This window comes from Rhinolophus sinicus, chromosome 5 (genome assembly GCF_057876585.1).
Source record: "Rhinolophus sinicus isolate RSI-liver-muscle chromosome 5, RSI-T2T, whole genome shotgun sequence".
NCBI classification, from domain to species: Eukaryota; Metazoa; Chordata; class Mammalia; order Chiroptera; family Rhinolophidae; genus Rhinolophus; species Rhinolophus sinicus.
The window spans coordinates 8,584,130-8,610,278 of NC_142505.1; the positions used below are offsets into that span (position 1 = coordinate 8,584,130).

A 26,149-nucleotide genomic window follows, 5' to 3' on the forward strand; every position below is an offset into this window, starting at 1 on the left:
ATTGGGCTTATCTGCGATTGTGAGATTAATGACAACTACTGTCTCTTTGAAATGGCTGGAGAGCTGGCAGTTACGTCTGACGCCCTCACGCGTGCTCTCTCACTTCTGGTTTTTAAAATAAATGCACGGTTTTCCTTGGCTCGGTGCACACTGCCACTCATCTCCATCGTTTTGAGGACCTAGTGCTGACTGCTGTAATTCACCCGTTTTAGGAGCTCCCAGATTCGTTGAAGAAGCAGACGCACCTGAAAGAATGGCACATAAGCAATACCCTGATTCAAATCATTCCTACGTACATTGAGCTGTTCCAAGCGATGAGAATTCTGGATGTGCCAAAAAACCAAATCTCCCATCTTCCAGCTGAAATTGGTATGTTGCTTAGCAGGAGCCTTCAGGCCTCTGTCCTGGTACGCAGGCAGCGGGTGGGCAGGGGATGCTGTGAGAACTGCTTCCTTCTTCCTCCTGTCCCAGGAAGTTGCCGGACAGGGCTGTTTCCTGTGTTCCTAGAGCTGCTTGTCCACAGTGTCCCCGAGCTGTAGGATTACAAACTCTGCAATGACATGTTTATTGTAAACATAAAATACAACATATTGTTCCCATACATTAGTCCCTTGATAAGTTTAGCTTATTATGTCGTTTTGATCAACACTTTATAATTCTCAATCATTTCATTGTTGAAGACCGCAGTGATCATTACTGCTTCTCTTTCTTTTGGGGTGTGAGGGGTGAAGGTCTGGGGGCTGCACAGAACCCCATTCTTACAGCGCATGCCCAGAACTAGTGGTATGCCACACTCATGTGAAAATTCACCAAAAGCCAGGACAGTGTGAGGCAGAAGGTGGCTTGTTGGGCGTCTGACACTCTAACATATCTTGCTGGATGTGCCAAGTCTGCAAGGCCCTGACAACCTTTATTCCCAGGCTGGGGTGAGGTGACGTCACCCCTGACGAAGAGCAGACTTGCTTACTGCTTGCTATAAAATGAAAGAAATTTATTGCTCACTGTACTGGAGGCTAGAAGTTCAAGATCAGGATGCCAGTGGGTTGGGTGAGGACCCTTTTCTGGGTTACAGCCTTCTCCAGGCATTTCCACGTGGCTGTGGACGTCATTGGTGTGGTCATGTGCTCTCCAGGCTTCCCCCAAAGAGAAACAGTCTTTATTTTATATTAGTCCCTTTATCCATCCTGCTGCTTTGACTGCAGTACGTGACTGTAAGGCTCGCAGTGTGTACCAGGTGGGTATGTTAGAGGGCCACTGACTTCAACAGCATTAGCATTATCTTCTAACAATCAGCGAGGCCAACAAAATGAACTCAGAAATGGCCCTGCCTCCAATACACTGTCTTCGTATGTTTCCCTTTCTCATTTATAAAATGGCAAGATATTTTGACTGCCTACTCTGCAGAAGTAACCAGTAATTTTGGTTTCCTAATTTAAAAAATTTGGCTAAGAACGCTAACATGTTCAATGCCTTAGAACATTCATGACATGATTTTTGGAATATTAGTTATATTTGCTCTTCAAAGCCATTGCCTGTTATTTCGTTCATCATCTAATTGCAAAGGGGTTTGTACTCGGTTGTGCTGGGGCCTGACACAAGCTTTGTGGAGAACAAATCCACTGCACGTACCTCACCTATAGTTTCAAGAAGGGTTAAATAGGTAAAGAGTAAGCAAAAAATGCTCTGATCCAGGACCAAAATACTTAGAATAAATGATGAGCAGACATTTCATAAAAAGTGCTTAAAAACAAATACACAATTGTGTTTGGTGCCTTCCCCGTCATCATTTATACAAATGTTCTACATCTTCGTTTTATTTTTTTTGTTCTTAAAAGACCTTATAGGACCTACACTGTGGATGTTAATTTCTTTCTTTGTTTTCTGATGACAGGCCGTTTGACGAACCTGAAAGAACTCAATGTGAGTTTCAACCATCTGAAGAGCATTCCTCCAGAACTGGGAGACTGTGAAAATCTAGAGAAACTGGATTGTTCTGGAAATCTAGAATTAACTGAACTCCCCTTTGAAGTAAGAGAGTAAACATTTTTGCACTATGATTTACTTTTATTTGGCTTGTGACATGGAACGGTCTATAATATAGGGAAGAAATTTTAAAAGATGAAATCCATCTTTGTTATTTCACATTCTCCTGACATTTCAATCACGCAATATCAGCTATTATAAAGTCTTTAAAATGTTCTTACACTAGACCAGGACCTGAATTTAAGTTCAGAGATTCCATTGAAGGAAAACTAGGCAAAATATCCTGTTTTCACATAAGATCTTTTAATTTAATTCCTATTTAATGTATGATGCCTGTTGGCTGTAATGCAGGTCCTGATTTATTTATCCACAAGATAGAATAAATTGGAAACAGTTAGGAATAAATAAAGGGGGTAAAATTTTAAAAGGTTTTCTATATTCAACAAAACTTGTAGATTACTAAAGTAGTCCTACAGAAAGGAATTAAGAAATCCATTAATTAAAAAAATACTCATAATTTCTTTTGGTCTGTATTCACTGGAGAAATGATTTGAAATCATTTTCTGATAAAATGGAGCAGATGAAAATGAACAGTTTTTATTGCCAAATAAAACTCAACACGCATCTTGTACTGAAGAGAGATAAGAATCTCACAATCCTGCTGGTAATGAACGGGCTAAAAATAATATTGCTGGGGAGGGAGGTACTGACAAGGCCCTGGCCACTGACGATAATCCTAGAAGGGGTGTTAATTGCCTTTCCTTAAAACTTCTGGGTGGGAGGGAGTGGCTACTTCTACTGTCAGCATCCATCTCACCCCAAGAAATGCCAGACAGTGGTCCTGGTGAAGTGGCATCTCTAGGGGTCGTGACTCCCTGCACAAGTGTCAATCCCCAGTCCTCCCCAGTTTAGAAAATGGTTCGATCTTCTCTCAGATGTTCAGGCTGGAAGCAAGCCAAGTCGTCCTTGACCTCTCTTGCTCCCACAAGCCATATCCACGCTGTAAGTCACTCCTGCTGGGCGGGCCCCTCCAGGACATGTTCAGTTATCTGACCACTGCCCAACGCCTTTCCACCAACTCCCTCGTCCGAGCCCATGTTGTCTGTCATCTGGACAGGGACAACAGCCTTCTGGGCTGGTCTCTCTGCCTTTTCTTGTACTCCCACACCCCCTTCACTGAGATATAATTTACATACCATGAAATTCACCCATTATAAATGTACATTTCACCAATTCCATTTTAGGATATTTCCATCACCCCCTAAGAATGTTGTCTTGCCCATTTACTACATAAAATTGTATTGCTTACCTATGAAAGCACCAACTCTTCAAGGGCAGACACCGTATGCTCTTTATCACAGCACCCCCAGCATGTTGCACAGGGTCCAAAATACATACCCTTCCATCTGTGTTGCAAATATTCATAGAAAAATGCCTTTGGGAAGAAACATCAATCTAAAAATTATTAGTCGAACTTAATTCCCACCCTTACAAAAATAATTAGAATATTTTGTTGTTCCTTTCTAGTTAAGTAATTTGAAGCAAGTTATATTTGTAGATATCTCAGCCAACAAATTTTCCAGTGTCCCGATCTGCGTCCTGAGGATGTCTAATTTGCAGTGGTTGGATATCAGCAACAATAGCCTGAATGACCTGCCACAAGATATAGACAGGTAGCTACTTGCATTCTGAAGGTGAGGTATATGGATTAGTTACTAATGTCTTAAACACTGCTGGCATTTTAAATATGCACAATACACGGATGTTCATTGAAATCAATGAATGTTCCAGAGCTCATTGTTTCCAGGAAATGAATTTGGTTCGTTGTATAATAAGACAGTTTCCAGTCTACATCATACATATACATGGATGTATGTGTGCATTTGAGCCCCTCTTCATTGACTTGGCAAACTTTACTTCAATCCCCAATGAATGGCATCATTAACTTTCCTTTACTCCACAGAAGTAGAAAAGTAAAATTATTATATGTGGACTAGAAACAGATCACTCTATGTTTAGAATATCAGTAAGGATAATTTTTACTAGTTTCATTGATTCAGTATACATAATCTTTCAAACGAAATCGATAGGCTTAGTAAGCTTTCAAATTATATCCATGTAGCTGTTTCATGTTTAAAAAATAATTATTACACTGAATCATGTAAGGTCCATTCATTCATTTCCACCCTTATTAGGCTCCTGTATGGCAGGTCTGGAGAGTGCGCTGGGTTTGAAGTGGTGAATAAAACAAAATCTCTGGCCTCCTGGAATCCATAATCTTCTTTATAAAGTAGCATAAGTAAGCTGTCATGATACAGAAGCCCAAATTGGCTTAGTCCCGAAGGCCACCTCCTGTGACCTTTTTCTACTCCTGCTACATGTGATATGTATTGATGCTTTTTAGGTTTGTGAGGCTAAATGGAATTGTTTCAGTCTGAAACACAAGGGGAGCTTTGTGAGATACTTGTGGGATCAGTCAAGATTTTGCAAATGAATGAAAGAAAAAACTAGAGGGAGGAGTCACTGGGTTAGAATAAAATAGAAAATAAAATAAAACGTATTTGGAGCATAGGTTGCTCATTTCCTTTTCCCTCTGCAATTTCTTTCCTATTTGAAAGTTAGAAACTATGATGAGAGAATAATAACTGTGCTTTCAAGACATGCAAAAGGCAATATGTTGCCGAACTTTGTTTATTTTCACTCCACCTCTAGTATTTCTTTCCCATGTCCTGTTCACCCTTGGAATGAGGCAGATGTTTGGAGGGATATATTGTGTTTTTTTTTTTATGGCCCAGCACGGTCACGGCCTATTGTATATTGTGCAAGTTGCTTATGCTGCTGCTATATCTGTGTCTTCAATTGGCAATAATGTCAGTAAAAACTTAGAAAGGAATTGTGTCACCTGGCGTGTCTTTATTTAAATTTTAAAGTTAGTTTATTCTCATAAGGGACACATATAAAAAATAAACTAAGTAGGAATTTCCTAGAATTTATTTGTAATTCACTCTGGTTTTCTTGGCTCTGAAGCTAACTACTAATTCCTTGTGTTCTGATCCTTTTTCCATCTTCTTAGGCTAGAAGAACTGCAGACCTTTCTCTTGTATAAGAACAAGCTGACCTATCTCCCTTATGAGTTGCTTAATCTCAAGAAGCTCACCTTGTTGGTGGTTAGCGGGGACCATTTGGTGGAGCTCCCGACTGCCCTTTGTGACTCATCTACCCCTTTAAAGTGAGTAGACCAGAGGTCCTGGTAGAGACACAGGTAAGGAGTGAGGAGCGTCTAGAGTCTGGGCGCCCGTCTCAGGAACCAGATCAGGTGGTTCTCATACTCTGGGCACCTGTTCCCAGCTCACAGGAATTCTGATGTCTTTTTGCAGGATTTTGAAGTTTTTGGCCAATGACATGGGAGGTAGAGCTTATAGGATTTCTGGACAAATGCTACGTGCTGGTTGAAGGTTCAGCGGGGCACATGCCCAGGGCTTTGGGTCTGTCACTCAGCACTCACATTGCCGCTGGCCTGGATGGGTCAGTGGCTATTGAATCCTCCACAGTTGCCTCATTCTTCTTTGGTTTCCTTAAAGGAACCTGCAGACCACCCCAAACAAGGAAAACCATCCATGCAAATGTGATACAAACAGATTCCAATCTGGGGTGAGATATTGAACCCTCTTTCTTACCTTGGAAATGGACTTGAGAAGCCCCAGCTCCACCTTCCCCTGAAGCTGACTCCAGGGTGCATCCCCTTAGCCCTCGGTTAGTGAGTCCTGCCAGAATTTGGGTCTTTGGGGTTCTCCTATCACCTCTATCCTGAGACCATTTTGGCCCATCCCCAGGAGTTTGAAGCCTCCCCGAGAACCTTCACATGAGGCCCCTCCAGTGAGAACCACATCCTCACTGTGTCCACAGACCCATCTGCCTTGAACACCATTTACTTGTTTAAACCACCACTCAAGGGAATATTTCCCTGGGACTCCCAGTTCTCTCAGAGGCAAATGCTCACTACCAGCATATATCTTTCCTACCTCTGGTCCTCACAGTAAGATGTATAGCAAGCAGAAATAAAGAGTTAACTTGCAAAGACAGACTAAATTCATTCCTGTATCAGCACCAGATTAACAAGGGTATAACATCTGCCCCCTGCCCCACCCCACTCCTTCCACTGGAATAGGCCTTCACTGTCCTTAGCTGGCTTAGAAATGCTGTCTGGATAAGAAAGGGGTAGCAGGATCCACCCCTAGAATCCCTTACACATTTGGGCAACTGGAGCAGGCATAGCAGTCTCACATCCAAGGGCAGGAGGGGGACCTCTGGTCACGGTAAAACTGACCTGTGTGCAGGGAACGAAATTCATTTCAAACAATGTAACTATAGGACGTGGAGATCTAAGAGAGTCAGATAGACAGTTTTTGAGTTAATAACTGTTCAGTAAAAAAAACTAGATATAAGTTTGCATTAAAAATTCAATAGGTTACTGATTTCTTAAAAATAACCTATAGAAAAATAATGGAAGAAATGATGGCAGTAATAGTAATAACCCAAAATGCAGACTATCTCGAAAAAACCCTAGAAAAAATAGTTCTGTTATACGAAGGGAACTAAGAAGTGTTCCAAAAGAATATCAAAGGTCTTGAATATTTGGAAAGACGTACTGTGTCTTTCCTGGATGTAAAGACTGTCAAGATATGGTTTCTTCTAAAAATTATACTTAAGTATAATATGATTCCAGTTATGACTCCAGTGGAATTTCTTTTTTGGAACTTGAAAAACTGATTTGAAAGTATATCTGAAAGGCCAAAAGCTAAGAACAGCAATGATAAGTGTGAAAAACAAGAGTTATGTGACAGAATTTGCCTTACCAAGAGTTACAGTGTGGTTGGAAGGTGCAATAATCAAAATGATGTGGTACCAGGCGATGGTTTGTAGCTAAATTATTAGGTAGCCCTGAAATTGACACTAACACGTGATATAGGTATTTTCATAAACCAGTGGGGGAAGGTGTCAATGACGTAATATAGCACTAAGAAAATTGGCTAGAAAGATAAAGCCTGTTCTTCACTTTATAGCATAAGAAAGCTTTCTAGCATATAACTATATATATGGTATATCTAGCATATAGAGAGGTAGCTAAGTAAAGATACAGATTAAATATGAAAAGGAAACTATAAAAAGAATAAGAAATGCCGTGTTAATGGTGATGGATTGACCACGTATTTAACACCCGTACTTCTTGAGTCCCCATTAAAATGAGGAAAAAAAATAAAAAACAATCTAAACCCACAAAGATGGAGAAAGCAGAGGAAGGCCTTCACAGAATGAGAAACCTCAACAGATTTATGGGAGATATATTAGGTTGGTGCAAAAGTAATTGTGGTTTAAAAGGTTAAAAAATTGCAAAAATCGTAATTACCTTTGCAGCAACCTACTATAACAGATGGAACAGTGATGACCAATGAAATTAGGACGAAATAGGCTGATGCTGAGAGGAAAAAAAACCAAACTAAGCCGGTGAGTCTTGGAGAACTCTGGAGAAACTTGGTGGTCAGAAGTTCCAGGCACAGGGAGATGTAGCCTGAGCCACGGTGCTGAAAACAGAAGGAAAAAAGGAAATTTTCATACAAACAGGTGATCCCCCACCTTCCAATCTCTTCCTTGATTACACTGGGCAGAACACTGAGCACCAGCAGTCCAGCCTTCTGACCCAAACCCTCAGGTTTCCTTCAGGGTGGCCCTGGGGAACTGGCTAGCTGCCTGCCGAGTGGTCACTCACAGTGAGGCTGGCCCCAGGGCAAACACTGGCTGCATGTACAGGTGGCCAGCCAACGTTTTGTTGCCCCTTCTCAAATATGAAGGCCTCACCAAGCCTTGCCAGATAATTATCACAAATATGTAAACGTTGTGTATTGATTTTCAATGTTAGAATCAAACTTCAGGCAAGGTAGGAAAGTTCAATATGGTTATGGATCAGAATGCAGATGATGCTGACATTAACAACATAAAAATACACGATGTCTGTGATGTGCTTTGAAATACATCAGAAAATAAGATGGCTTGATGGGTGGATAGAGGGGTGGAGAGACGGGTGGGTATATGATGAAGCAGGTGCAGTACCATGTTAAATGTGGAACCCAGGTGGTGGGTACAGGGGAATTCACTGTAAAAATTTTTTCAACTTCTCTGAATATTTGAAAATTTCCATAATAAAATGTTGAAAAAGTAAATGTATAGATCACAAAAAATTGGGAGGTGGGAGGGTTGGGGAAATGAAGAGAAGGGAAAGACGAGCCCAACTTGGTTAAACAGCATCAAAGTATTTGTCCTATAGTAAAAGATATTTCAAACAGATCAAGTTAATATAGTGGTTGACCAATGAAGGAGATTGCCTCTGGGATATAAGAGTAACAAAGAATAGGGTGAGAGATTAGTGATTTAAACAAAAAGTATCATTGCTCTATTCAAATTTTAAAATATGTATAATGATTACTTTGATTAAAAAAAACTGGAGAATGATAAAATATAGGCCTATTTAAAAAAAAAATTTTTTTGGTTAGGGAGGGGCAATGTCAATCCAAAGAAAGAGATCGCAAAGGAAAAGTTGAATGGATCTGTCTACATAAGAATTAAAACTTTTCTGCTTTCTCCATATTTAGACTTTAAAAGGAAAATGAACTGGGAAATATATATGCTAAAATATGACAAATATGTGTGGATGTGTGATATATGTATATATATGTTAACTCTTCTACAAACCAATTAGAATGACGCTGACACTGAAGACGGTAGGGCCTACAATTGCAACCAAAGACTAATTGAGGGATTTCCTATTCTAAATGGAAATAATTGTGTCATCTTTCATATCATAACATCTTTCAAAATTGTGAAGACAGAAGACCAACTGCCATTGTAGTTTCTCTCCTTTAGCTTCTTTTTTTGGTAGCAGTAGTCGGTCTTCTAAATACCTACTTCTTTTGTGGGGATTTTATGTTGAGTCCTTTTTAATTAAGCCATCTCATTTTAGAGTTTGATGTCACTAATCGGGAATAATATCAAACATAGTAAGACATCACACAGTTTTAAAGATCTGACTGAGAGAAAGCATTGTGGTCCACCCTTTGGCTTTCTGTCCACTGCCCTCTGTCTGTGACAAGGTAGCTCTCATTTCCCTCTGAACAGTCTGTTTTAAGACCGATCCCATAATCCTGATGGATTATTCCACCGGTGACCCTAATTTTATGTGGTCAACTGTGACTTTCAAGTAAGAATTTGGGATTTAGAACCACAGAGGTTGACTTCCCATGAGGGGAATTTTGCAGTTAAAAATGCACAGTTGAAAATGTGATATTGTCCATATTTTCTTGAATAGATTTGTAAATCTTATGGATAATCCTATTGATAATACCCAGTGTCAAGATGGTGAAGAAATGACGGAAAGTGAACAAGATCGTCAACACTTTGATAAAGAATTTATGAAAGCCTATATTGAAGATCTTAAAGAAAGAGGTAAGTTACTTATATTTAAAATGAATATACAGAATTCCATTAACTCATGCAACACATTTATTAATATGTCAAATTGACAAAAAGATAATGGGTTAAGGGCAGGTTACTTTGTAAATTATTTTTTCATGTACCAAAAAAACAAACAAAGGAAAAAAAAACCCAAACGTTTTTCCTTAAAATATCCAATTTCCAAGCACTTGAATGCTTGATACACCAACAAGTATTTGACAGAGAAACATGCACGTAAGATGTGAGGGTTGCATTATTAATTGTACATGAGTTTTTAACTAAATGATATTGAGAAAAGAGTATCCACGTTAATAGGAAAATAAGATTCCATTTCAAAATACATTTAAATTAAACTTTAAAAACGTCATCTCTTATATTAATCAGGGTGCATCTATATCAAAATCACAAAAGGAAAAACACAAGATGATGGCAGATTAGTAAAGAGATCCATTAGGTTTTGATTTTCCACAAGATGGTGATAATATCGAAATTGGGCAGTCACAGGACCTCAGGGGAAGCAGGAAGTGTTTTTCCCAGTGGCTATTTCCGGAGTGTTCCAGATCGGTTAGAGCCCCTTCCTCCTGTCACAAGAATGCATAAGCAGGAAAAAGCCATAAATCAGTTTTTGTTCTTCTAATCACCACCCCCTTTCTGGGTGTAGATGCCTGAGAGTTATCCCTTAATGTTTTCAGTTCTCTCTTTTGGTAAACAAGGTGTGTACCTGACAGAAAGATGTCATGTATGAGGATTTAGGGAGAAGGTTGCCCTGGTCCCCATGACTTTGAAAACCATCTGAGAGCAGGTTCCCTCAATCACCCTCAGAAGATGTGCATTCATCCTCCCCGTTAGTAGATGTCAGAAGACAATTCATCACATTGAGATATTAAGAGGTTTCATGACATTAATGAAAAATACCATTTGTTAGTCAAATTACATTTGTTTTCAACTAAAATAAGAAAATTTCTACACAGTTACCACTAATCTAATAATCCCTAATCTTAAATGCTGAAATATTATGAAATAATTTAGAAATTTATGTTAAACATAAAACGGAAATAACAGAACCATTTATTTGTCACAATCTGTCTTTGGGTTGTATAATTTTCCTCATGTGAAAAACATTGTTGTATTTTATTAATTTATTCATAATTATATGTTAGTGCTGTTATAAAAAATATAGGAAAGAATTAGAGAAAATAGGTATTAAACTTTGGCTCTATTGTGGCTAGTAATAAAATAATTTGCTTTTAAAATTTAACTTTAGTGATGATAGATTTTGAATTCATTTACTTATTTCTAAATAATTATAGTAATTCTGTCCTTGATATATTCATATGAGGTTGAACCATATGACACGTTGCCAATATACAGCTGACGTTGACCCACAAAAATGGCAATTTTTAAAAATAGTTCAACCTATATATGGTTGGGCATGCGCTTTGAATTTTTTTAAGTTCGTTTTCTTTTCTTCATCATGGTGTCTTCCCTCTTTTCTCTCCTTCCCTATCCGACTCATGTCCGAGTCAGTTGCAGAGCCCATGGCTATAAGGAAAAAAAAAGATTTAGAGAGTCCACATGGACCTCCAACCTTGTGTGACTCAAGAATGAGGAGGAAGTGAAACCCCTCACTGGTGCTCAAATGTTAGTGAACATAGGACACCTTTAGGCCCCGCCCTCAGAGTTTTTGATTGACTCATCAGGTCTGGGAGAAGTCCTGAGAATGTGCATTTCTAACAAGTTCCCAGATGATATGGATGCCTTGGGCCTGAAAACCATTGGTATAGACCACCCTCTGACAAAATTTGGCTGGAGAGAGAGAGAGAGAGAGAGAGAGAGAGAGAGAGAGAGAAGTAAGCAGTGGGAAAAGCAAGATTGAGAACAGGTCTACTCACTAGGGTCATGCTTGGTTTAGGAATAGCGCAAACTTCTCTTATAAACCATATTCCCTTTCACCTTGTACCCACAGTCTCAAGTTCTTGGCCATCTATACCCTTGGCCAACATATACCCTGTCTAGGGATACCATGTTTATTATTTTAGGGTCATACAGTTTCCAGGATCCTGATGCAAGTGTGTGCGTTGGTTGGAAAGGTTGCAAAAGAACGAGCGTTAATAATTCTATCTCATTCTTTTTTATATCTACATATTTCTTAAGTATGACTACATTTGTGATGGTTGACTTAATGGTGATAAATACACTTATCTCCATACAAAATATGAAGCAGCAATAATTTGTGAACTGATATAAGCAAGTAGTTACATTTCATAATGAAATGGAGAATGGTTGAGTATATTTTTCCTTTTTTTTTTTACAGAATCTGTTCCCAGCTATACCACGAAAGTCTCTTTTAGCCTTCAGCTTTGATACCATCCACCAGAAGACTACAGAATCTCCCTATCATGTGGAGCTATCAATCTTCGTTCGCGTTGTAGGTCACGTCATCGAGGCATAGTAGCTTGTGGTTAAGGACAAAGTCTAGACACCATGGTCATAATTGTTAGGAAAAATGATTTTTAAATTTCAAATATATGACTACCTCTCTCTGTGGACTGGAGAATTGATAAATGGGTTTCTCTATTGATATTGAAAAGTTCATTTGCATATACTTGTTTCCAAATAATGCACATTATTTCTTTAAATTATAACTTAGACCAAATTCTGAAGTTGATTGCATGATTTTCAGGAATCAAAGGATAAAAGGGTTGTGAAAAAGGCATTAATATTGGACTACTCAGGTGAGAGTTTATTTTATTTTGTAGTTTTGAAGGCGTTATAATGCAATATTTCTTGGACTCGGAATAATTTTCCTTGGGTTTATACAAACTTCTATTTCCATATGTCTTAAATTAAATTTTGTAATTTAATTTAAAGTCTCAGGAGAGACTTTAGGCATAAGCTGGCCTTGAAGGTAGAAAGACGGGCTGGGATGGCTGCCTGTGCATTGGACACGGAACACCCGGATGGTGTGCTGGCAGCCCTAGTGGAGGAGGTGTGGGTCTGGCTGGTCATGGGAAGCTTTGCGTGGCCTGCATGGATGGTCATCTTACCCTGAGTGGGCACCTTGGGGGTCCTGGGACCCACTTGAGAGCGGGGAGCCAAGGCGATGCCCTTAGGGACCCCCCTCAAAGGGGGCCATAGAGTGGAGCAGGGATGACTAGTCCACATTGGTGACGAGTCTCTAGCAAGGCTGCCTCACACGTACCACAGGAGAACTCTGCCCATGGCCAAGATGCTGTGGTCCAGAGGGAGCTATGAGACTGTGTTTACATTGGCAAAGATTGGCTTCACTGGCGGGCTTTGCACTCTTACATCACATGATTTGGAGAAGTTGCACAAATAATGACTTTTATACCACTGTCTTGGGCTAAAATAAACAGAATGGTGCGTGTATTGAAGATAAGCTTAAACAAGTAGCTTTTGTGACTAAAACGGAAAAAAAACACGTATATTCACATATATTTATGTATGAATCGACTCTTATATGGTCTAGCCCAGTGATGTCTAAGAACTTTCTACAGTGATGGCAACGTTTTACATCCGTGTGTCCAATGTAGTGACCACCAGACACGTGAGCGTGTTGAGCACTTGAACAATGACTGGTGTGACTGAAAAACAAAATTTTAAATTAAATTTAAATTTAAATAGCCACAGATGGCTACCATATTGGACAGCATGGGTCCAGCTAGTTGGGTTTTTTGGAAATTAATCTGGGCTAAAAACGAAGGGTGACTTTTATTTACTCTTATCTGAAGAACCCGTCTGTCCCCAGAGGAACTACTACTGACTCTAATATTTTATCTTCATGGGCCTAATCATAATTCCAAATGTTTTATCCTCAATATATGCATATGTAAAACAGGCAGAGCATTCAAAAACCACAGTAGAGGATTGGTTCAACTTAAAGACAAACTCTGTGAGGTAGGTGAAGAGATGAAAAGAGTAGGAAAGGGAGAAATCACTTTAATTGAACTTCAAACAATTGTATTTTTCTTTTCACTCTTTAAAAATATGATTCATATCTATTAGTTGTACTACTTGAATGATTTTGGAATTTTATTTCATGCCAAGGTTGTGCTATATTTGACTATAGTCAAATGGAAAATGTATCTGAAAAGGGGGGAAATGGGGACTCTCATACATAGTGACTGTCCATAACTTATGCAAATTTTGTTTCAATAAAACAAGACTTTGTGCAAAAACCTTGTCTCGGTGTCACATACAGAGGGTGCCAAAAAATGTATACACATTTTAAGAAAGGAAAAAAACTATTAAAATTGAAATACTCAGTACATATACTGATATCAAAAGATGAATTGAATACAAGTCACGTTTGACTTCTGCAATTACAAGAGGTGCTCAAAGTGTTATCATCAGCGTCCAGACACTTCTGATTACGGCGAACTGCTGCTTGAGCAATGTTGAACAAAGTGTCCACTTGTATACATTTTTTTGCCACCCCCAGTATAAATAAATAAAAAAGCACTGCATTGATATATAACTATTTAATGTTACATAATACCCCAAATATATTATTGAATATGATGCTTGTAGATATACTATTTAACTTATTTATATAAATAAAAATACAGAAAGATTCTAAAGTAGAATATGCATCTTAGTGGAAATAGAGATTTGAAAAAAACCACTTCACCTTGGATGAGCCTCATTTCCTCACCTATAAAAAATAGAGTTGGAGAAGACAATTTCTAAGGCTGATCCCATCTTTAAAATTTTACAATGTGCCTTTCATTAAGAACTTTTATATTAACGACCCAACATGTCTTCCCCACCTCTCTGGTCACTCAGCGTCCAGGTATTTATGGGCTCCTGGAATATGCTTATTTGACTTGCATGCTTCTTAAGCGTGTGCTTGTATCTGTCTTGTCCCACTATCACATTTGAAGTTCCTGGAGTTTGCCTAATACAGACATGCAGACTGTGCTCAGATGTTTGAAAATGAATAGCAAGACTGTGAAGAATTTACCCATGCATTTCTGTTTTGTTCCCAGTGGTTATCTCTGTGCTGAGATGTACAGTTATTATTTCTGATATTGCCTTGAAAGTGTAAATTTGCACCATAAAATTTTTTCTAGAAATGCAAATCAAAGACACAATCAGATATCACCTCATAGCCATTGGTATGGCTATTACATATATTAAAATAAAGCAGGAAATAAGTGTTGGCAAGTATGTGGAGAATTGGAACCCTTGTGCACTGTTGGTGGGATTGTAAAATGGTGCAACTTCTGTGGAAAACTGTGGTGCGTTCTCAAAAAATGAAAGATACAAATGCTGTATGCTTCCTCAATTCCACTTCTGAGTATATATTCAAGAGAAAGCAGAGACTCAGGCTGGCCCGGTGGCTCAGGTGGTTGGAGCTCCGTGCTCCTAACTCTGAAGGCTGCTGGTTTGATTCCCACATGGGCCAGTGGGCTCTCAACCACAAGGTTGCCGGTTCAACTCCTCAAGTCCCGCAAGGGATGGTGGGCAGCGCCCCCTGCAACTAAGATTGAACACGGCACCTTGAGCTGAGCTGCCGCTGAGCTGCTGCTGAGCTCCCAGATGGCTCAGTTGGTTGGAGTGTGTCCTCTCAACCACAAGGTTGCCAGTTCGATTCCTCGACTCCCGCAAGGGATGGTGGGCTCCGCCCCCTGCAACTAGCAACGGCAACTGGACCTGGAGCTGAGCTGCGCCCTCCACAACTAAGACTGAAAGGACAACAACTTGAAGCTGGAATGGCACCCTCCACAACTAAGATTGAAAGGACAACAACTTGACTTGGAAAAAAAGGCCTGGAAGTACACACTGTTCCCCAATAAACTCCTGTTTCTCTTCCCCAATAAAAAGAAAGAAAGAAAGAAAGAAAGAAAGGAAGGAAGGAAGGAAGGAAGGAAGGAAGGAAGGAAGGAAGGAAGGAAGGAAGGAAGGAAGAAAGAAAGAAAGAAAAAGAAAGAAAGAGAAAGAAAGAAAGCAGAGTCTCAAAGAGATATTTGCACACCATGTTCATAGCAGCCCTACTCACAAGCCAAGAGTTGGAAGCAACCCGAGTGTATGTCGATGGATGAGTGGGTAAGCAGAGTATGGTCTATATACACACACACAATGGACTGTTATTTAGCCTTAGAAAGGAAGAAAATTCTGTCACATGCTGCAACCTTGATGAACCTTGAGGATATTATTGCTAAGGGAAGTATGCCAGTTACAAGAAGGCAAATACTGTATACTTCAAGTACATGAGGTGTCTAAAGTAGTCAAATTTGTAGAAACAGAAAGAAGAATGGTGGTTAGCAGGGCCTGGGGGTAGGGAGAAAAGGGAAGTTGTTTAGTGGGTATAGAGTTTCAGTTCTGAAGAATGGAAAGTTCTAGAGAGTGCTCCAGAGGGAGTGGCTGGGGTTCAGGCAGGGGCTGGGCCAACCCTGTGACAGTGGAAACAGTTGGAATCCTTGGGGAGAGGGCGGGGAAAAGAAGTATTTGCAGTAAGCGACTATTGTTTTAATTTTAGCCACATAAACTGAGGCTAAAATAAAAAAGATGTGGGAATGAGTCTTAAAATTATTCTCATGAATCAGAACAAACACCTTTTAAAAAAGCTACTGGGTTTCAGAATTCTGGTAAGAATCCATGCACAGGCTTCCACACTTGGTCCTCAGAGCAGCCCCCCACCCCACACCCCAGTGTTTTTAACTGTGCAACTAAGTCAATGAAAAACAGAGCAGACACTCCAAATGGGTATATGTTTATTTCTTTATACAGCATATCACTATTCTACTAACATTCGCATGCATTATAAAACAGGCAACAAGAAATACTAAAGTATAAAGAAAAATTAAATGGAGCTTTAAGGATATCTCGCCGACCTTAGTGGATGGTCCTGCCTCACCCCTCAGCTGTGTGTATCCCCACAATGTGGAGGCCAGTGCTTTAGAACCCAGTTTTTCAGCCTAGTACTTTTGACTGCAAATGCCTCCACAAACTGACATTAGAAGGTCTGTGCAAAATTTTCTGGTGAGAGAGCCCCCAGGTTTCATGAGATTTCCTGATACGGTTCTGTGAGCCATAAATGCTTCGGTATCAGTTCTCTAGAGAATTAACAAAATTACAGCAGTCTTTTTTTTTTAATTGAAAAAAATTCACATTAACCATTAAAATGCACGTTAGATTAACCATTTAAAAATGAACAATTCAATAGCATCTAGTACATTCCCAGTGTTCTGCAACTACCACCTCTACCTTGTTCCAAAACATTTTTGTTACCCCCACAAGCCCCCCAAAACCCTGTGCAGGTTAAGTAGTTCCTCCCATTTTCTCTTTTCCCCAGTCCCCGGTAGCCACCAATCTACTTCCTGTCTCTGGATTTACTTATGATGTGAATATTTCACATCAACGGGATCATACAATATATGACTTTGTGTGTGTGACTCTTTCAATTTAGCATCATGTTTTTGAGATTCATACATTGGTTTTTACAACAATCACCACCACCATGACAATGATTAAGATTAGAATGATTAAACAGCAGCAAATACCTACATTTCTTCGCTTGGGATTCCCGGCTGTGTGAGAATAGAAATTCTCACTTGAGGGGGGGACCTGGATTCTAGTTTCCACGTGGTAATTGGTGTTTGCTCTCAGACTCGCAGCCTGTGTGGGCTTAGGAAACCAGGGGTTGGGTGATACCTCTCTTTTCTTCACGCTGGCTCCCCCTGTCACTGCACCTGCTGTGGTGCTACTCTTTGTGGGAGAAGGCTTATGCATGGGGGTCCTGACGGTAGTAGGTAAGCTGCGCGTGGGATTCTGGGCTGTGTGAGAATAGAAATTCTCACTTGAGCGGGGGACCTGGATTCTAGTTTCCACGTGGTAATTGGTGTTTGCTCTCAGACTCGCAGCCTGTGTGGGCTTAGAAAACCAGGGGTTGGGTGATACCTCTCTGTCCTTCATGCTGGTGCCCCCTGTCACTGCCCCTGCTGTGGTGCTACTCTTTGTGGGAGAAGGCTTATGGATGGGGGTCCTGACGGTAGTAGGTAAGCTTATTACGGGAAGCGTTAAGGACACTGGGGGCTGTGTGGTCAGACCTAACCCACTCTGAGCACAAAAGCCCTGCAGACATGCCTCACAGTTGTGAATGTCATGTGGCCCTTCGACATAGTTGTCCTTGACTGTACGAATCTCCTTCATTGATTGAAATCCTTCTTTATAGCATTTCTTCAGAATTCGGAACACCAGGTTGTTCAGGATCCTTGAGATATTCTCTTCCGTGAACTCAGGAATCTCAAATGGAGGATTGGAGCACTTCTGACATCTCTGGGCAAAGATTCTCATCTTTACCTGGCCCTTGGATTCCTTCTTACTCCAGTGCATGTGGAAAAGGACCTGAACTTGGGCAGAGGCCCAACTGCGCGAGCACCAGGAGCACTGGAACCTGTGGAGACAAAAAGCAAGCCCCTCCGCTTGGCTCAATATGGCCAAAGTGTGGGCTGTAATGGAGGGAAGAAGGAGCTACCGACAGCATAGGGACATGACTGAGGTCACGGATTAGTGGGGGAAGAAATGACCAAGCCCTCGTTCCTGCCTCCATTGTGACACCCACAGGCTCTGTGACTCACAGGTGTCTGTCAGGAAGACAGCAGGTCACAAGCTGTCAGAGCTGAAAGGGGTCTTGGGCACCGTTAAGTCCAGCGTGACCATTTTGGAGACGAGCACATACTGGGAACTTGTCATGCCCAGAGACTCAGTGGCGTAAGAGGCAGTATGAGCGCTCCGGTTTCCTGACTCCAAACCAAGGCTTCCTCAAATGCAGAGTGAAGGGGGTCAAAGGCTACAAGTGCAGTGCTAGCCATTAAATCAGCCCCCAAGAACCGTGAACCGAAATCCACAAATGGATACAGGTGGGTGTTGGTGCTACAGTCTGAATGCTTGTGTCCCCCTAAAATTAATGTGTTGAAATCCTAACACCCAAGGTGACGGTGTTAGAAAGTGGGGCCTTTGGGAGGTGATTCGGTCATGACGGTCGAGCCCTCATGAAGAGGATAAGTGTCCTTATAAAAGAGATCCCACAGAGCTCCCTAGCTCCTTCTGCCGCGTGAGGACACAATGAGATGTCTGTGACCCAGAAGAGGGCCCTCACCTGACTAGCTGGCACCCTGATCTTGGACTTCCAGCCTCCAGAACTGTGAGCGATAAATTTCTGTTGCTTATGTGCTGTCCAGTCTGTGAGTTTAAAAAAACTTTTTTATAATAGCCCCAAAAGACTAAGACAGTAAGTCATAGGCCCCCAGGTCAGGGAGGGACTCTAAAAGCTCCAGTGTCCTAGGGAAAAGCATTGCTTTGCGCTCAGTTGCCCAGGACCCGACCCCAATCCGCCAGTATTACAGGGAGATCAGTGCCCAGATCTCCATTTTTGCCCCCCCATCCAACCCAATTTATTGCTCAGAGTAGCCCGAATAACTCCTTATTCCTCATGCCCTTGCCTCAGACAGAATACAGGAGAGTGACACTTCATCTCAGCAGGGAGGAGGGCAATTTTTTGAGCTAAGAGAATTGGACAAATGCATGTCAGGACAGATGGAGAGAGAGAAGAAGGCAGAGAGGCACCTGGCAGCACCCAGGGTAGGAATTATGGGAATGCAGAGGGCTGCAGTATGGCGGGGACAGTTAGTGCTCACCAAATTATCCATGCCCGCCCTCCCATTTCCCAGCCCCTGTGCAGTTAGGTCGGGGTGATGTGACCAGTTGGCTGATGGGATGTGGGTCCAAGTGATATACGCCAATTCCAGACCTGGCCCAGAAGCCTTTGGAAGATCCTCCAGCTCTCTCCTCCTGTGCCTGGGTAACCTTGGGGCCGTGTATGAGGTTAAGTCACTGGTATTTCATGGTTTATTTGTTGCAGCATCCAAGCCTAGCCTGGCTTTGCTTGATGCAGAGGCACCGGGAGTCTGGGATTTTGAGTCAGAGGGAGCAAGGAAAGAGTCAGTCAAGGTTTCCCTCCCGTATCTTGATCCTAGCCCTCCACCTCACAGGGTGAACGTGAGGATGAAATAAAGGGAAGATGCCAAGGAGCTCTGACCACCGTGAGTGAGATGACCTTGCTGGGGGTCATTCAGAGAGTCAGAGGTGTAAAGGGGCCTGTTCTTCTGAGCTGCAGTCCTCTGCCCCCACACTGGATCGTGCCGCTCTGTTCATGTGCCAGCTCAGAGTTCAAAGTTCTCAAAAAAAAAAAAAAGAAAAAAAAAAAAGGAGCTGAGACTTTGCTCAGACACCCCTGGTGCCAACTCCTGTCCTGGGAAAAGCAGAGGTTGCAAGGCGAGGAGAGCTCTGTTTCTTCTTCCCAGACCCTCTCCCAGAGAGGGGGCCGTGGGCAGACAACAAGCCCCTGCCCCCATCCCGGGATAGAGTTCCAGGCCCCCAAACCTCTGTGCAGGTGGGCAACACCCCACCCCTGGTGCTCTGCTTTCCCACCTGGAAAAGAGAAGGTGAGACTTTGGATGGCTTCTAAGGGTTCTATTTTTAAAAGATTCCATTAGCTCAGAGTGGAGAAGGCTAAGATGGCTGTGTGTGGCTCAGCTCCCCTTGTCCACTGCCCCATCCCTGAGGGGGTCTCCTCAAGTCACAAGGCCCTTCCCTCCTGGACCCCAAGGCAGGTCGCCTGTGCTGTCATTCCCCCCCTTCTCTTTGCCTCACTGCTCTTCACCTTTACCCCCCACACCCTGATTTCTCTGTATCTAAGTGTTAGCCCACACCGGTGCCCAGTCCTGCTATTGTTTGGGGCTTCATTGTATTAAGGAAAACAATCTTTAACGAAGCTAAAAGTTCTTGGGTGATGGGCACCTTACTTCCTCTAATCTTCAGTTTACAAACATGGAATGGAACAAGAAAAGTGACAAGTATACACAGTAATGAGGAATTTTCTGGAATACACCCCGTTTCATTCCCCACTCACCTGGCAAAGACCCACTGCTGGTATTGTGTCCATCCTGGCTGCAGGGTGTTGGGAATGAGGCTTTCGTCTAGTTTCAGGGTCCATGTGTGCCATGGTTTCACCTCCTGAATTAATTCCTGAAACACTTGCTGCCACATCTTCATGTCGTGACGCATTGTTACTGCTGTGGTGGGCTTGCTGCTTCGGGGTCTCCTGGGCTCTGACTGGTCTCCAGCAGGTCATGAGGTCTCCCACTTTAGAGAACTCAGGCTCACACCTGCTCACCTCTATACCTGGACTGGGCATGTGGACCAGATGTTTGCCCAAGGACAAAGGTCAGTTGAGTCTGGCTCCACGGTCAGAGGACAGCACCAGGCTCCACAGGGAATTTCAAAAGATATGGAATGTATAGTGTTATTTATCAAAATATTACTCGAGGAGAGCCTCAGACCCCTTCAGGAGGAGTGGATCTCAGTCTGGCTCTGCTGTCCCCTCCCCTTAGCCTGGACACACCTTTTTATCTCAGATGCTCCTGTAAACGGTGGAGAGGGGCTATGGTTGCTCTTTCTAGTTCTAACATTTGAAAATCCTTATCCATTGAGCTGCTGTGTTCACGCTCAGGGAGGAGAGACGCTCTTTCCTTCCCTCTCGCACCCAGTCTCTGTAGGGCGGTATTCACACTGAGCTGTCCAAGGTGACGGAAGCTGGTGCAGTCCCTGCGCCCAGGAGGTGAGGCTACAAGGTCCTTGTGTGGGTGAGAGACCACTGGCTATGTCCCAAGGTGCTTCACCGTCCCCCACTTCCTCAAGGAGAGGCTCAAGAAGGAGGAAGGAGACAGGATTGGGCAAGACTCTGGGTGTCTGTGCCCCAGGGCCCCAAATCCACGGACAGCCAGACACTGACCTGTATTGATGACTCCCTCCCAGGAGGAAAGCCCCACCTCAGCGAGGCCTCCAGCCAGACAGCCTTATCTTTTATTTTATTTTTTTAATTTATTGGGTGACAATTGTTTGTAAAATTGCATAGATTTCAGGTGTACAATTCTGTATTACATCATCTATAAATCCCATTGTGTGTTCACCACCCAGAGTCAGTTCTCCTTCCATCACCATATATTTGACCCCCTTACCCTCATCTCCCACCCCCCACCCCCCTTACCCTCTAGTAACCACTAAACTATTGTCTGTGTCTATGAGTTTTTGTTTCTCATTTGTTTGTCTTGTTCTTTTGTTGTTTTTGGTTTATATACCACATATCAGTGAAATCACATGGTTCTCTGCTTTTTCTGTCTGACTTATTTTGCTTAGCATTATACTCTCAAGATTCATCCATGCTGTCACAAATGTTCCTATATCATCTTTTCTTACCGCCGAATAGTATAGACAGCCTTATCTTTATTCAGGCCACCCAGTAGCCTCTGTCCTGGCCTCCTGGTCCCTCCAGTGTGGCTGTAGCCACCTCTGTCCCCCAGTGTTGTTTAGCATGGCTTTGGGACCCCTCACAGGACACCCTTTCCATCAGCCTCAGCCCTGCCCAGCTCATCCTCCTCCAAGCCCATATTCATAACTACACCCTAAACCACAGCCCTCGCTCCCTACCATCTTCTTAACATCCCTGCCCTTCCAGCCCTGTGCCTGTCCTCACGTCCGCCTCACTCAGAGCACCTCTGCTCCCTCCCTCCCTCACGTGGTTGCCGCTCACCTGCGAGTTGCTCCGTTGTCCACTCCACTGCCCTGCACCGCCTCCTAACTCCTGCTGGAGAAAGAAACCTCCCCCTCCAGTTCCTGCATCAATATTAGAGCCAGTTCAGAGGAAGTGGTGACCAGAGAATTTGAAACAAAGGATCTGTCTTATTTTCTGGTCTGCTGTGAAAGAAATCTTGTGGGAAAATGTCATAGCCTGTTCTGTTGAATTAAAACCACCCTTGGAAGTAATTGGGCAAGGAGATTCTGAAAAATACCCAAACAGTTGGGCCTTGCTGCATAATGTAAAGGGAACCTTTGGCCTCTTCCTCTGATAAGAATATTCTAATTGAAAAACTCTGTGTTCCTAAAGGATATAACTATTTGAACACAAATGTTTAAGAATGCGGGAAAGTTTGTCACATTTAAATTAATGTAGGCAAACTGTCTTCCCTCTAACTATCATGAGTAACATCATTTACCTGATTCTCCAGAGAATTCTGGCTTTCTGGGGTGGTGACAGGGCATGCCAAGGCCTAGGGAAATGCACATAGCTGGGCAGGACTGAAGCGAGCCCAGTGCTCATATCCGTCCCAGCAGCTGTCCTCAGGGATCACAGGGACACTACTTGTCCCAGCCCCAGAAGGTCTCATTGAATTGGTCCCGATGTGTCAGCATTTCCACAAAACTCCCCCAAGTGGTTATCGTGGAGGCTACCCGGGAAGGTTAAGGGGAAGGGAAACCCAGGAGATCCTGGTCAGCAATCACACAGGACGGGGACAGAACCAGAGCCAGAGGTGTCCGCTCCCCCCGCAAGGCTGTGGCAGAAGCTGTTCTTGGGGAGGGTCAGTCCTAGATTTGCCTGGTCACGTCCACCAGCTGGGTCAGATGCTGGCAGCTGAGCAGTGGGCCACAGGGAGGGGCAGAGGGCTCTGGGAGGAAGTGGGAGGGGGCAGAGTGAATAGGAGAGAGGAAAGACAGAGAGGGAGGGAAAGAAAAGGAGTCAGAGGAAGGGAGGGCTTGGCAGGAGCAGCATCGCGCAACCTCACCAAGTCACCTCCTTCCTGCCCTTGTTGTTGCTTCCAAGTTTAGCTCCTGCATGGGGGAGGGGGACCCTAACTGGAAGTCTGCCCTCCCTCCTCCAATTTTGTTTCTCAACTTTACTTTGCTCAGATCATGAATTAACTAGATTTGGGGAGCCTTTTATTGGAGAACAGTGGTGTGTTTTCCCTAAGACTCTCATCAGCAACATCCAAGTCAAGTTGTTGTCCTTTCAGTCTTAGTTGTGGAGGGCGCAGCTCAGCTCCAGGTCCAGTCGCCATTGCTAGTTGCAGGGGGCACAGCCCACCATCCCTTGTGGGAGTCGAATGGCAACCTTGTGGTTGAGAGGACGCGCTCCAACCAACTGAGCCATCTGGCCACTGGGAGTTCAGCGGCAGCTCATTGACTTCATTCTAGTTGTGGAGGGCGCAGCTCGCTGGCCCATGTGGGAATCGAACCAGCAGCCCTGTTGCCCAGAGCCTGCGCTGTAACCAACTGAGCCACTTGTTCTCCCCTGGGGAGCCCTCTTAGTCTATTTCTTTCTACCTCTTTCTCTCAGCTCCTCCCACCCACTGTCAACTTCAGGGCAGATTAAGAGATTTCTAAAGGGAATGAGGGTGAAGGGGAGAGAATCGGGGCTGGAAGTCAGGGGCTCTTTGGTCTGGGGCTCTGACAAGCTGTGGGACAGTGCACAAGTCACATCAGGCTTTTTGAGGATGAAATGGTCCCTCTTCTGTGGAGGGATGCTCTGCATGCCTAGTGCAGAGAAAGGCTCGTAAGCCAGTGCTAGTCTCTCAAGCTTGACAAAAACAATTTCCAGGATCTTGTTTGGAATACCTTGAACTCTTACAGAGACCCATCCACTCTGGAAATGGATATTTATAAGCATAAACACGAGATTGCTTCACTGTCTCTTACGTGGCAATGGCACCGCAGGGTTCTGTCACTCCCTTTCTCCTGGGGAATGGTTGTGGCACGTCCCTCCACACTCATTTTCCAACCCAGAGTCCATTCTCCTTGGACAGGGTCAGGGCTCTGCTGGACACTCACCGTCACTCTGAACACCGGGCTGGATCCCAGGCCTGCTGCTGGGAAGAGGCCATCGCTGAAAGTTTGGGACATGCACAGCGTGGTGAAAAATGTGAATCCCCTGATGCACACGTTCCCCAGCTGAGACTGAACAAGACAACACTTTCCTTCTTGTGTCAGCAGCATTAGAGAAGGCTGCCAGGTGAGATGACATTTGAACCAAGAACGGCCTGAAGTGAAGGAATGGGTCAAGTATAATATATGAAGGGGTGGAGGGTGGTGCACATTCAGATCAGAGGGAACAGCCAGTGCAAATGCTCTGAGATAGAAGCAGGCCTGGCGTGTTTGAGGAGGAGCAGGGAAACCAATACGGCTAGAATCAAAAGAGGGGGACGGAGTAGATGAGGTTGGAGAAGCAGCCGAGGGCTGCAGGGCCTTGTAGGATTTTATTTCAAGTGTGATGGGAACCACTGAAGAGCTCTGGGTAGGGGAGTGATGAAGTCGGATTTCACACTATGATCGCTGCTTTCCGGCCTGTCTGCCCAGGCTCTCTGTTGTCTTCCCACTGAGCTATGGCTGGAGTGGGCTTGCCTAGTGGCCCAGGGGTGATTAGGATAGGTGCAATATAGTTCCAAGTGTGAGAATCCAATAAAGGAAGTGGTTAAGGGTTTTGTTTGAACTTGAACTTTAGTTTAATTTGAATTTCAGATAACAAATAATATTTTTAGTATTGTATTTTACATGAAAAATTACTATCTTACACAAGAAATTGATTGGCTGCTCATCTGACATTCAAATTTACCTGGGTGTCTTGGTGTTTGTTTTCTTCTGCCAAATCTGATTATTTTAGTTGGGGGACTTCATGCCCCTGGCTGTCAGACCACTCAGGGCTATAGGCAGACCAGGTGGGCAGGACACTACAAGTCTGAGAATGCATGGCGCAGTGGGGGTCAGCTGGGCAGAGGACTTGCAGTGAGGGTGAGCCGGTGGGCAGGGGGGGCGTGCAGAAAGGTGTGCAGTGCACTCCCTCCTCTGCTGCAGCCCCAGGTCTTTGCTCTGCCTTCAGAGCGAAGGTCCCGTATTCGGAGACCAAGTCAGACATGTGAGAAGGGTCAAGTTCCCTCCATTTGAAGTGTGTGTTGATGCACTTAGATCCAAAAGCTGCATAACAGCAACAAATAATATTTCAAATTATTCCCAAGTTTTAGGGTTTTTGTGCTTTTACCCCACAAAATATACTCCAGGCACCCTGGCAAAGGGAAAAGGAGAAAGCAGGGATGAGCTGACCTGCAGTGAAGTGGCCCTGGGCTGACTGAGCCCTTCACAGCATCACCCACGGTCTCACTGGTTACAGATTTAAGTGAGCGAAGCCAAAGATTAAAACATCTCCTCGAGGTGAATCCCACTCTTGCCCGAAATTGAGCATCTCCAGCTCCTGTAAATTTCTTGACGTTGTCTTCAAGTAGAACAAACAAGCTGAATATATGACTATTCCACAAAACAATGAAAAGAAACATTTTTTTCACAGTACATTTTTAAAATGAAAATGAGAACAATTAAACAGGGTTAAAGAAAGAGGATTTAACCATATTCTTGGCTGATCGAAGAAAGAATAAAACACTGCAGAGGGAGTGAAAATTATGGAGAAGTGGGAATGGCCCAGGGTTTCACCACGGACATCCCCCACTTCCCCTGTTATTGGCTCCTGGAAAGTCATTCCAGTTTAATTCCTGATATAGTCATTCATCCTCCTTTAAATCTTTTAAATCTGCAGTCACACTTATGGTCCTAAATACAGCTAAAATATCTCCGTTATAGACCACATTTTAAGAAAATAGGTATGGGTACCATTAAAAAACAAAATTCAACTAAGCATGTTTTAAAGATCTCATTGGCTTTATTCAGCAATTTATGAATTGGGCAGCATCCAATCCAGCAGATAGAAAGGAGCTCCCAGGAGCTGTGAAAATGCAAAGGTTTTATAGGCAGGAGG

General features: G+C 43.1%; 2 protein-coding genes across 5 annotated transcripts in view; one reads left to right on the plus strand and one right to left on the minus strand.

Moving 5' to 3' along the window:
• The window catches only part of LRRC2 (leucine rich repeat containing 2), a 28,259-nt gene extending 14,571 nt beyond the window's left edge, over positions 1-13,688 (plus strand). For both annotated transcript variants that reach the window (XM_019724034.3, XM_019724035.3), the window contains exons 4-9: positions 213-369; positions 1,892-2,028; positions 3,511-3,656; positions 5,057-5,212; positions 9,344-9,480; positions 11,804-13,688. In XM_019724034.3, coding sequence (XP_019579593.3) covers positions 213-369; positions 1,892-2,028; positions 3,511-3,656; positions 5,057-5,212; positions 9,344-9,480; positions 11,804-11,853 — 783 coding nt within the window. In that variant the 3' untranslated portion in view covers positions 11,854-13,688. The remainder of the gene's footprint in view (positions 1-212; positions 370-1,891; positions 2,029-3,510; positions 3,657-5,056; positions 5,213-9,343; positions 9,481-11,803) is intronic.
• A 2,521-nt stretch (positions 13,689-16,209) lies between these two features.
• Positions 16,210-22,993, minus strand: RTP3 (receptor transporter protein 3). Of its 3 annotated transcripts, none has more exons than XM_088798203.1 (3): positions 22,106-22,993; positions 20,426-21,149; positions 16,210-17,908 (listed from the first exon to the last, which is right to left on the minus strand). In XM_088798203.1, the coding sequence occupies exons 2-3, from the start codon at positions 20,578-20,580 to the stop codon at positions 16,939-16,941; spliced, it is 1,125 nt and encodes a 374-aa protein (XP_088654329.1). In that variant the 5' UTR covers positions 20,581-21,149; positions 22,106-22,993; the 3' UTR covers positions 16,210-16,938. The 3 variants fall into 3 exon arrangements, with proteins under 3 accessions (XP_088654329.1, XP_074168597.2, XP_088654328.1); XM_074312496.2 differs by lacking the exon at positions 22,106-22,993 and adding an exon at positions 18,614-18,696 and having other exon boundaries at positions 20,426-20,546; XM_088798202.1 differs by lacking the exon at positions 22,106-22,993 and having other exon boundaries at positions 20,426-21,527.
• Between the last annotated feature and the right edge of the window lie 3,156 nt (positions 22,994-26,149).